Source organism: Azolla caroliniana, unplaced genomic scaffold (assembly GCF_043228905.1).
Source record: "Azolla caroliniana isolate FFs.n. ecotype wild unplaced genomic scaffold, voAzoCaro1.0.p SCAF_14, whole genome shotgun sequence".
In the NCBI taxonomy this organism is placed as follows: domain Eukaryota; kingdom Viridiplantae; phylum Streptophyta; class Polypodiopsida; order Salviniales; family Salviniaceae; genus Azolla; species Azolla caroliniana.
Genome location: NW_028230449.1, coordinates 18,033,947 through 18,046,433, shown reverse-complemented (window position 1 = coordinate 18,046,433; position 12,487 = coordinate 18,033,947). Strand labels below are relative to the sequence as shown.

At 38.6% G+C, this 12,487-nt stretch overlaps 1 protein-coding gene across 1 annotated transcript; it reads right to left on the bottom strand.

Moving 5' to 3' along the window:
• Positions 1-5,938: 5,938 nt before the first annotated feature.
• On the bottom strand, positions 5,939-8,815 carry LOC147855688 (uncharacterized). Its single transcript, XM_087329977.1, has 5 exons — positions 8,613-8,815; positions 7,597-7,707; positions 6,612-6,851; positions 6,436-6,489; positions 5,939-6,351 (listed from the first exon to the last, which is right to left on the bottom strand). Exons 1-5 carry the CDS (start codon positions 8,721-8,723, stop codon positions 6,238-6,240), a joined length of 630 nt encoding a protein of 209 aa, XP_087186103.1. The 5' UTR covers positions 8,724-8,815; the 3' UTR covers positions 5,939-6,237.
• Between the last annotated feature and the right edge of the window lie 3,672 nt (positions 8,816-12,487).

The window sequence follows — 12,487 nt, the reverse complement described above, 5'->3', positions numbered from 1 at the left end:
TCCTCTTAGCCTCTTTAAGTCTTGACCTTTGATCCTTACAATTTGCACGGGGTTGGAATCTACCACTCTTGCATATATCTCTTGTTGTTGCATGTACCATTCTACCACGGTCCCACCGATGCAAGTGCGAGAGACATTGTCCCCGATTAAGACATGCACAAGATCAATAGTAGACCGGTTTATTCTTCCTCTCAAGGCAGTGTACTTGAGAAATTGCCAATGTCTCTCTACAAGATTGGTAGTGTCAACATGTCTATAATTGAATAGTCTACCAAACTTGGGCCATAGACTCCTCCAAACACAATTTTGTCCACACCATCCACCTTCGATATATTGCCAAACTCCAGGTTTGTTTGAGTATTCTTGTTGTACCTCCTCACACGTAGCATTGAAGGATGATTCGCCAATGCAATGCATGAGTTGGCACATCCTTTTATAGAGGATGTTTCTTTCCGCAACACTCACTTTGGGCTACAAGTTGTCAGCCCATGATTTTTTAGCATGGAACAAACACAATAAGAGATGACAACGTGTTTGTGAGCGTTCAACATTTGTGACAATCCAAGATTCATAGTCTTGAGCAATGACATTAGATATGGCATTATATGATGTCCAAGATTTATCAATGACTATCACATTTGGCCTTACCCTAGGCATCCTAGCAAATGTGACGTTCAAGCAAGTTTCTAATGCCACTTGGTCATGATTTGGTCCATTATCAGAACTACAAATCATATACCATAGTGGGATCCCTATTCCCATGGCATTTGGTGCAACGGCTGCATATAATGGGAACTCGAATTGATTACACATTATAATGCATATAATGTTTTAAATGTGGAGTCAATTGCCCAAGAGTTGTTTTGCAACAATCGCTCACACATTTCCAATATCCGAAGTATCAAGATAAATGGTTGTCAAGTTGGAGATCCATTTGGACCAGGCAAGTATGGTTGGGCATGTGCCACTTTGCCTAGATCTCGGAGTGCATAGGCATCTTGCATCATGAAAGACCAATCAACTTCCAACAATGCACTTCCTATTTTTAATGTATTGGCCATATTATGTACCTCCTTTGGTATCATAAACAATCTAAAAGTGACAAGTTCTAATAGAGTAGCCTTGGACTTGTGATATGCTTCTTTTCGCATGCTCATCCGTGCAACATGCCTTGCATGGCCAACATAAAAAAGGTCATCTTTACAACATTCTATTACATTAGGATGGACCGGCAAGTGGTACACATCAGGTCTCGTTCTTGGGACATGACCTGAATGACATTTGTATACATAAATGCTCACGATCCCATGTTTATCCCCTTCATTCACTCTTACATTCAAATGAAAACTACATCCAAAACGCTTTGAACCTTTGTTGCAAGCGAGAGCATCCAACCACTTGTCGAGGCACACCTACACGATGACAATCATATCTAGGCACATGCTTGCCTTTTGGGACTCTTGTCCGCAAGCATGTATGATACTTGATTTGAATCTCCGCTACAGTATCATATAACTTACTAGCTTCTACCTCTATCACTTATGTGGGCATTGTAGTCTTATCATATTTACTTACACTTGTGCCTAACATGTCAATAGAATTCACCATTTGTATTATCTGACATCCACATTGGTCAATTAGTGCTTTTACGTATGCACTAGCTATTCCATGATCGCGAAGATTCATGGCCCAATGTTTCTTCAACTCTTTAAGAGTTTGTGAGAGTGGGTAATGGGATGTCCCCATTGCTCTACACATGATACCCTTAGATGTGGCAGCAACTGTAAGTAGAGTTCACACTCATTTTTTAGCATGAGTCGAGCCTTCATGCGCCTCCATGCTAAGATCATGAGAGGTGCACCCTTTCTTGTCTCTTTTAAAGATTCTATCGTAACCTTTACGTGACCTAATAAATCTTTAACCATTAAGTCGTATGTACCTTCATTAAACACAAAATACCTTGGCAAACAAAACATGAATGGATCCAAGTTGTCCTCGGTGTCAACATTGTTAGACCCTTGACTATCAATTCTTTCAATCAAAGTAGGAGATGTCTATTTGTCCTCTCTATCATGGGCATGGAAGTCTACGAGTAGTGTATGCGAAAATCGCATTGTGTCTCTCTGCTCGAGCTTCTTCTTCTTCTTCTTTCCAAAAAAAACACCTTCCATTAGTTACAAAATTTTACATATCAAAATGTTAAACACAAATCTCAGTAGGGATGCGATAGTTCCATCTTATATGGAGGCCCACTAACTCAAGAAAGAGAGAGGACAACCATTGTTGGATGAAGGCTAATTGTTATCTTTCGACTCCATCAAATCGGCCCGTGAGGCCATCGTATTGGCTCTTTAGAGTGGCTACAATTTCACTCCATATCTCCTGCAATGACACTGCTTGATGCACGGTTTGATTAGAAAAGACCTGTCTACACCGTTGTCTCTCTGCTCGAGCTTCCCTACAGGATTCCCATGCATTATAGAGATAACTGACGAGAACTGAACGCTCCCTATACGCAACGCTCGGCCACAACCAAGCTTAGGATCATACACAGAAAACAGGAAACGGAAAAACACGACACAAAGGAGAGAAAAAGTGCACAGGATGTTTACGTGGAAAACCCAAACTAGGGAAAAAACCACGGCAGCCCACAGGCTGCAAACTATCACTATGTTTGAATGTACAAACAGTGAGTTCACGGAGGCAACGACCTCGTGCTCACGATCTTCGCCACAGGCGGCGGTTACAACAGAGGCAGCGACCTCTTTCTCTCTCTCTCTCTCTCTGTACACTGTTACGTGCTCTCTCTTCTTCTAGCACCAACAAGAAAATGACAACCACCAACAGTCACTCAAAGTTTGCCCTAAGTCATATTTATACTAATATGACTTTTCGGCTATTTACAAATATAGCCTCGATGGACTCTCAGAAACATATTTATGAATATGTCTCTTCATCCGGTTCTCACCGGGTTTGCACCATCCGGCTCTCCGTAGCCTGGTACTCCTCATCCGGATCTCACCGGGTCTGCACCATCCGGCTCTCCGTAGCCGGGTACTCCTCATTCGGATCTCACCAGGTCTGCACCATTCAGCTCTCTGTAGTCGGGTACTACTCATCCGGTTCTCACCGGGTCTGCGTCATCTGGCTCTCCGTAGCCGGGTACTCCTCATCCGGTTCTCACCGGGTCTGCGTCATCCAGCTCTCCATAGCCAGATACTCCTCATCCGGTTCTCACCGAGTCTGCACCATTCGGCTCTCCGTAGCCGGGTACTCCTCACCCGGTTTTGGCCTCGGCCTATCGGCCTCGGCCAAGTTTGTTCATCGGCACTGTTCTTCTCTCTTCCCATCCGAAGGGACCTGTCTCCCAACAATAACTGGCACAATGAAATACCCCTAGATGGAATTAATCTCCCTATACTTTTCGAAATGTCCATAACTTGGTTAAAGTAGAGGTTAGTGTCACACCACGTGTGAGGTGAGGCAACCATCTCTTCATACATCAGGCACGAGGTGCTTGAAAAAATTCTAAAGTTGTTTTATGCCATTATCTATTTCACATGGGAGTGATTATCATCAGTGACATGTATCTATGCACAAATATAGGTCTTTGGTATCCTACATCAATGAATGTGGAGGGCAATTACTTATTCAAAAATCAATGAGTCTTCTAAGAGTTTTAATTGTAAGCTAATAAATTTTAATGACTTCTATTTTGCACATCATGAATAAACGCATACCGTGCAATTATGCACGAGGAATGTTCAAGCTTTACTTCTACTTTATAAATGTGGTATGCATATTTTCTACTTGCTCAACTCCTTGACACAGATGTGTGTGGGGTCTATGGTCTATAAATGAACTTTTAAGAGTTTGTGATGAAATGATGGTGTGGCGCTACAAAGTGTCGTGTATATGATTGGTTGCATTGAATATTAAGTACTAAGCCAGTCATGTAAAAGCAATTGCAATTTAGGATCAAACCAATCATGTAAAAGCACGACTCGACGTTAGGAGGGCATGAAGAAATATATTCTCCATCTTTTCTTTCATTTTTCCTTCTTCTTGATTGCCTTAGCCGTCTAATTCTTTGAGGACAACGATGGTCTACAAACCCTATGTGGTGCCCAACGTGTGTGATATTAAATAGTAAGCCTACATAATTTATTTCCCATTAGTTCCCAAGTATTTATAATTTTTTAGCCTAACTAGCTAACATAGCTAAGTCTAGCAATACATTGGACCAAGTTATCCATAATCTCTTCATGTACACCCTACGAATGAAAAATGTCACCATTGATTAATGATGCATCAATGATCAACTTTATGACTTCAAAGAGTTAGTTTATCAAATAACCTTGAACAATGCTTTGATTGATCGATTGCCAATAGTCAACCTGTTAGTTCATTTTCACTTTACCTCCCCCATTTGGTGGTGACATAGGTACTTTCACAAATTGTAACCCAATTACCAATTCTCAAAGTATTCCATAAATGACTTGAAACCACCAATATATACAAGCAATGTTTCAATTTGGAATGATGGCGGGTATCAATGGCTCCTAAAATAGGAGCAACAAACCTTTTATGTGAGATGGTTGGTTATTAGACCAACATACAACATACATGATTCAACCTACACGCGTTAGATCACCAATGTTGGTGCAACAAAACCTATTCAAGCATGAATATGCAAAATGGTGATTTCGTCCATAGTGTATGTGAGGAGATACTTAATTATTAGAAGGTACATAAGTTTGCTTCAAGTTCTAAGGAATACATTGAAACTCGTGCCATGCAAGTCCAGAAAGTGAATGCATTTAACACAAAAATATGGTCTAAGGTTAACAACGTATAAGATGCTAGTGTAAGCATTTGAGAGAACAAGAATTGTACTTTCCATCAATTCCTAATGTCTTGGAAATGTCATCCTTTCTCCAATGCTAACTAGTATTCTAAGAGTAAGTTTTGGAAAGACATTTTCAAATGCTTTATTGGGGAAGGTCACAACAAAAACTATTGTGACTCATGAGGTCATTCCAAAGTCTTCTAGTTCTACTCCATGGGGACAAAACCATATTGTTGAGGACCATGGGGGTACACATGTGGAGTTGCCTTTGTGAAATGCACAATTCTTTGCTTTTCTTTCTCTAATATCTATCATCTTCTTGCCACCTTGTTCTATCCAATTCTGTAAGGGGATATTGAGATAGAGAGAGAGAGAGAGAGAGAGAGAGAGAGAGGAACCATGAGTAGCTCCCAACAAGGATCAAACTCACAACCTTACGCTTTCAACGCGACTGCAGTACAACTATACTATGGAAGCTTCATGCGTACCCCCACGGTCCTAGAATATAGACTAATCCTATTTGTTTTAAAATTTGAAAGATTTTTGTAGTTTTTTCTGGAGATGAAGCACTTTGGGCCATTTTCGTGGGTTCAGACTCATACCATAAAGGATTTTTTTGCAAAAGATTACCCAGATTTGTCTTCGTACTGGTCGTCAAATATTTTAAATACTCAATCACAGCAAAGGTAAGAGTATGGGCAAGGAACATTTATTTGGGTTACAACATTCAAATAATGCATTTCACTAAACACAAGGTAGTCCCCACATTAGTCAGCAGCTAAGTATCAAACGCTTGTCATGTTAGGTTATTTCAACCTCTGGGGCACTTTCATCATTGATATGGTATTTGACCAAAACATGGTGAATTAGGAGAAAAGTAAAGCAAAACAGTTACATGCAACATTCCAGCCCAATGCAAGGTGTTTAATAAACATATTTGGAACTTATTAATCTTTCATTTGGTTAATCATGCATATATTATAGAACTAATAAGGTTTCCAACTGTCCATCAATGTGAATCATAAATATTCACAAATAATGACTCAAATCAATTCATCAACCAAAACACACTGAAAGTGAAACAAAATAGAAAACAATCGCTCGTACAATGAATTATTGTTCGCAATAAAACGCTTGGAAGATCATTAACATGGGAAGTTGTGTTTTTGTTCATAAGAAACACTTTAGCCAAGCCTATACAGTCCACACATTGACCCTATAAATGTATCCGGAGCAAAAATCTAAGCTACAAACTAGATTTAGTAATAATCTACTACACATTAAGAAGGATGTAGCTCTCAAGGTCTTTCCTTTTTGCATAATCCTCTTGTTCCTCTTATTAAAGCAAAACTACTTTAATAAGTTTCTATAAAAGATCCACAAAATGCTTATTTTTTCGAAGCTATGGGCTTTTTGAATCCAGGCTTGTATGTTGATCGATATGTTGTCCACGCATCAGATATAGTTTTCTTCATTTCATCATCTCCATCATCATACATATTCTATATGTATAGAAATAATATAGATTAGAAAAGGCAAAAGAACAAATAGACACTGTATCAATGATATTTACGGCGAATCCATACCTTCATCATCTCCAATAATTTGGCCATGGGCTCCTTCTTAGACTCCTCTTCAGACTAGATTGCAAAAATTTGAATATAACCGAGACATAGCAAAACGAAGAATTAAACATATGTTCAACAGAATACATATCAAGACAAATTTGGGGTGCAATGCTTTTGAAATAAAATAAAAATACCTTGTCTTCCTTGAAGTGCAAGTCTTTCCAATCCTCCTCTTCGAGCTTCCTCAATGAGATGATTATTCTTTTTGGCTTAATTATGACACGACAAGCATCAGGATCAATGACTTTGTGTAACTTTTTGATTGAAAACCGATAATGCTTCCCCCCAACGTTGTGGATCTTTACATCACATGTCCAATCCTCAAATTTGGATGTCACATTCTCTTCCTCCACACCTTCCAATGACACATAAATCTGCCAAACAAAAGAGCAGATTTAGAATCTAGGACAACAAACTTGGCCAAAAAAGTAGAGTTCATGGAACAACTTTGGAACAGGGTTTCTTGTATAGGCTACAATCTGGCACAAATTGGGGTTTAGGGTACAACTTTTGGCCATAGTTAATCATATGATTCACATCATTCATGTTTTTCAACTAAAAATGACATGTACTTTGGCTGTTATTAAAATCATAGAACTAAACAATTGATCAATGTTTTCTATGTATAAAAGAGACAGCCAATCCAAAAGCAACAGCTTCCATTCATCTCCAGATAAACTAAGTTTTACCACACAATTCACTCAACTGAACTAATAAGCCTTATCTACAAAGTCAAGATACAACCACATTATCAAATTCTATCAACCAAACCCACAATCACTCATAGTAAGGTTAACCACATTAACACAAAAAATCAAAACCACATTTCACAAGGTAAAATTATATTTTTCTGACTCTAAAACAAATCTAAATCTCATAATTATGGAGAAAACCAAATTCCTGGTTGAAAGAAGCTTCATTTTTGCAATATAAAAATATACATTTACACACAACATAATTTCAAGTTACAATACGCTTTTTATTTACTCATAAGGATATTACAAATGTTTTATTTAGGTCATGAAGTGATCTATCAATAAAACAATGACAAAAAATGAGTTTATAATAAGCTTCTTTTAGACACACGAGAAAGAGGTAGAAAAAGTTTGAATTCTTAACCTTTACTCTTTCATTGTCTTGCTCCCAAGAGAGATTATTGAGTGTTACATAATGCAATTCAGGTGTAGTGTTTCTCTGTGAGATGGCCCTGACTTCAGCTTCCGTCGCAAGCTATAAAAAGACATTAGTAACAATAAACCCCGGAAGCTTAGAAAATCAGACAATGATGTTTTCAATAAAAAATAGGGGTATTTGTGAAGAAAATTATAACGAAATAAAAACCGCTTTGAAAGATCTCACAAGAAAAATAAATGAAGAGAGATTTGATATAAAAAAACAATGAAAATTATCGGTGAAAAAAATTACTGAAAAAGCAAGGGGAATTAGACCTCGAAAGGATATATTAAACAAATAAATAAATAAGTTGTGGTTCAATGAAACATACCCTAGAATTTTTTTGTGGAAACTTTCAACAAAAACCATAAAAACACAAACACATACAGGCATATGCATCAATGAAACAATGAAACATACCCTAGAATTTTTTTGTGGAAACTTTCAACAAAAACCATAAAAACACAAACACATACAGGCATATGCATCAATGAAACATACCCTAGAAATTTTTTGTGGAAACTTTCAACAAAAACCATAAAAACACAAACACATACATGCATATGCATCAATGAAACATACCCTAGAACTTTTTATGGAAACTTTCAACAAAAACCATAAAAACACAAACACATACAGGCATACGCATATACATAAAAATGCACACGAACAAGACATACAAATACATCCAAAAGCACACACATTCAAATGCACACAGAGACATGAACATACAAATACACCTACAAAAGAAACGACGACAGACACACACACATATATATATATGCATATGCATATAAGGTAAATCCACATTTTACATACAAATAAACAGAAACATAGACATAAAAACAGGCACACGTAAATGCAACAAGTAAATGCGCATATGCATACATACGAAAATCAAACCAAAAAAAGAAAGCATCACACATAAAATGCATACACACGCAGAGCCATCAGTACATTACCTTCTCGAGGCTTCCGATTTGAGAGGAGAGGAAGACCTGCACGTGGGGGCGCCGTGATTGGCTGAGGAGATGCTTGAGCTCTGTCACGTCAGAACGGAGATCGGAGGCCATCTATGTCTGATCTCTATGCCCGTGTCTCTCTTCTCTGTCTGTACGTTCGTGTGCCTGCGTCTGCGTCTGTTGAGAAGCTGTCTGTGCTGGGGGCGTTTAGGGTTTAGGGTTTAGGGTTTAGGGTTCAGGTTTTAGGTTTAGGGTTTTAGGACAGGGGGTTTTAAGATTATTCATGTGCCTCTTCTTATCTTCTTCCTCGGTTTCACACTTGTCCGGACAACCCCCCCCCCCCCCACACCAAAAACTGCACCTCATCAATGAACCAACCTCCCGATGGCCTTCCCGTATGACCAACCTCCCGATGGCCTTCCCGTATGACCAACCTCCCGATGGCCCTCCCGTATGACCAACCTCCCGATGGCCTTCCCGTATGACCACCCTCCCGATGGCCCTCCCGTATGACCAACCTCCCGATGGCCTTCCCGTATGACCAACCTCCCGATGGCCCTCCCGTTTGACCAACCTCCCGATGGCCTTCCTGAATGACCAGCCTCCTGAATGGCCTTCCTGAATGGCCAACCTCCCGATTGCCCTCTCGAATGACCAACTTCCCAATGGTCTTCATGCATGACCAAGTTCTCGTGGCCGACTTCGATGTAGACCAGGACATCGCCACTCCTGCCTTGATCCATGTTGACCTATCTCTGCTCCCCACACCCTAGTTTATATTGGACAGGTTCTCGTTCCTTTCACCTCACTAATAGGACATGTTTATTTGCTTTCATGACCCCCCTCTTGTTATGTATCGACTGTTTCAAGTTGTCCCTAGAGGCAATGAAATGGAAGGTGAAGCTCGTCATACTACGTCCAACACTCGATACCACCAACAGATATCTATCTATCTTTAATGAACTCGTGATAGATGTCATTGGTGTGCATCTCGATTGTCGTCTTTTGCTACAATAACCAAATTTGTCCATGGTTTCACCTTTCGTCGATTTTTTGCACGCTGTCATTGGTGTTGAACCATAACAAATTCTGAGCATTTAAATAGCAAAAGTGTTATTGATAGTGTGCCACCGTGAGGATACCTACTTACACACGTCCCCATTTGGTGGCTAAAGTTTTGCATGATCATGTGATCTCCAAAAGTGAATATGGATGCATCCTCTTTATCATTGAGTAATCTCACAATTGACTGGAGTTCAATTCAATGTTTACTTGTGGACATGCCAAAGTATAAATAGGTTTCATGGATAACTTAGCAAACTATTTACACTTTGTATTGTTGTTTAGTTTTGTTTCTCGAACTATTTTCCAATACAAACATGTTTTCAATTGGGGGAGATTTTGGAATGTGTATTGTTATCTCTTACAACAATCATTTGTATATGTTGTCTTTCACTAGACAAATTTCGCATTCCATATTGCCCAAAAGAGATTTGTGTATCACTATTCTTTACGGTTTTTCGCACACGGTGCTTTTAGCATAGAGTGTCTTCAAATCCATGACTCCTCTTCTATTATTGTCACATCGACAATGGTAAATGCAAAGAACCTTTTGTACCATTGATATAAAGCCATGTCTAAATATGAGAACCAAAAATAAGAATACTTGCAATAATATACTCATAGAGATCATAGAAAGTGTGCTTGCGTCTTTGAAAAAACCAATGTAACCTTCGAGACCACTGAAACATGTACAAGCAACACTTGATGTTAGAGAAAGAGACACTTTTGACTTGAGAAAGTGTGACTATACATATGAATCCTAGATCTTATACTAATCACGTTGCTTATTTGTCAAGCCTAATATTGATACTTTTATGTTGAAACAATAGTTTTACTATCAAAGGTATTTTATATCATTTCCCAAAGTTTCGTTATATTTGGATTAAAACATGACTATAGTTGAGTGTTGATATTCTCTTGAAGTTTGAACGTAGGAGGTTATGGGCACATGGCATATATTATCCATCATCTAAATTATTGCTTTATCACGACATGTATTTAATTGTAATATTTGCACCTCTTGGAATTGATCAAGCACGCATGCTCATACGTTCACTCATGTACAGTGATTGGCTTGCTTTTATTTGCATGTTGGTGCTTTATTCGGCGGTTCAAATGTTACATTAGGAACTGAAAATGATGGGGATTGGTTAAAGATTATATTTTATGCACATGGTTTGGAATCTAGATTAAGACATAAAGGCCAACATCATAGGCCTTAGCAAAATGAGATGATACTTTTTTATGTTAGCATGGTAAATGTTCAACCTTTTGCATTATGAGGTTTAAAGTGGTTCACATACTAAATGGCTTTTGCCGGTTGTGGATAGTTATAATTAAAATAACAAAGGTTAATAACACAAGTTTCATAACACATTAGTGAAAGAACATGTTTGTTCAATCAAAAATTTGAATTCCTTCATTTTAGAAGACATGTTCACATTATTCAAATGAAGTGTAATTTTTGCTTGAACCTCGCTACTTTCTTCGTAGAAGGTAATTTTGGAAGAAACTTAATGCTAGGAAGACATGTTGTTGTCTTCCTTTGAGAGAGAGAGAGATATGCCTTATTGCTTGGAAAAAACATTTGAGGCATTGAGATGATAGATGGAATGACCTACATGAGATTCACATAAAAGATTATGTTATCGACATGAAAATGAATGTGAATGAAGGTAATGTTGGTGTAGTCCAATTACCTCGTTGATGCTAGGGTTTGAGGCAAGTGGAAGAGAGTAAGCATCCACATCCATGGTGCTTGTCCTAGTCTTTAAACGACCCTCTAACCATCTAACTTGTCTTAATTTCTAGTCACATTATCCATGTAACACACCCTACATTGTTTTTGGAGTCTCATGAGGATATGTTTTCGTTAACTTGGTATTGAAGGCCTCGTGGAAATCTATACATTCTTTTCTTTTGTGCTTTTGCTTTGTCCAAACAACATAATGTAAAGGATGTGATTAGTCATAGAGGTTGTTTGTCCACATCCTACTTCGCTTGTGGCTTGCATGTCTTGACCTCAACATAAGTGTTGAGTTCCATTTCAAGCACCACTCCATACAATTTTGCAAATGTGGTAAACCATAACAGTGATATAGTTCCCTAGTTAGCAACATCTCTTATAAGCAAAATTGTGTACATGGTCCATGTATCATAGGGAAGGTCCTATTGGCCATGTGTACTATGACAAAAGCAAACGTGGTTGTTTGTGTATATGAGGTGTTCACAAATTTGCTTGTGGTATGGAGTTTTGATGATGGATGTGATATAAGATATGTGTAAAGGAATGCTGATGATTGTAGATCGTGGATCAAGTTTGGGGCTCTTTGATACATTACCAAGCAATGAGCATGTCTATGCTTATAGGGGTGGTATAAATCCAATATTGTGCTTCCACATAGGTGCACCTTTTTAGGCATGCAAGTCTCCCTCTTGCTCATGGGTTTGCTTACAGTGCAATTTCACCAAGGCTTTTACCTTTGTGTGAAGTTGTTAGTCCATATCTTCGCATTCCTCAATACTAAATATTTCAGGGCATGTTCTCAAGAAGGCAAATGACGTGAGGGTGTGGCAACTTGTTATTGATAGAGAAGGTATGGAATATAGTTGAGACTTAGGAGGCAAATGCATCAAGGCATCAAGAAACAAAAAACCAATAACATGTTTAATCTAGTCGGACAACATAATGTGACGCCTTACGCAACCGACAACCTAGTAAACTGGTGGGATTTGAATCGAGACGTGCGGGTCAAAAAGGATATATCCTTTATCACTAGCGAGTAACCTCGATAAGGAGCATGTGTGTGGTA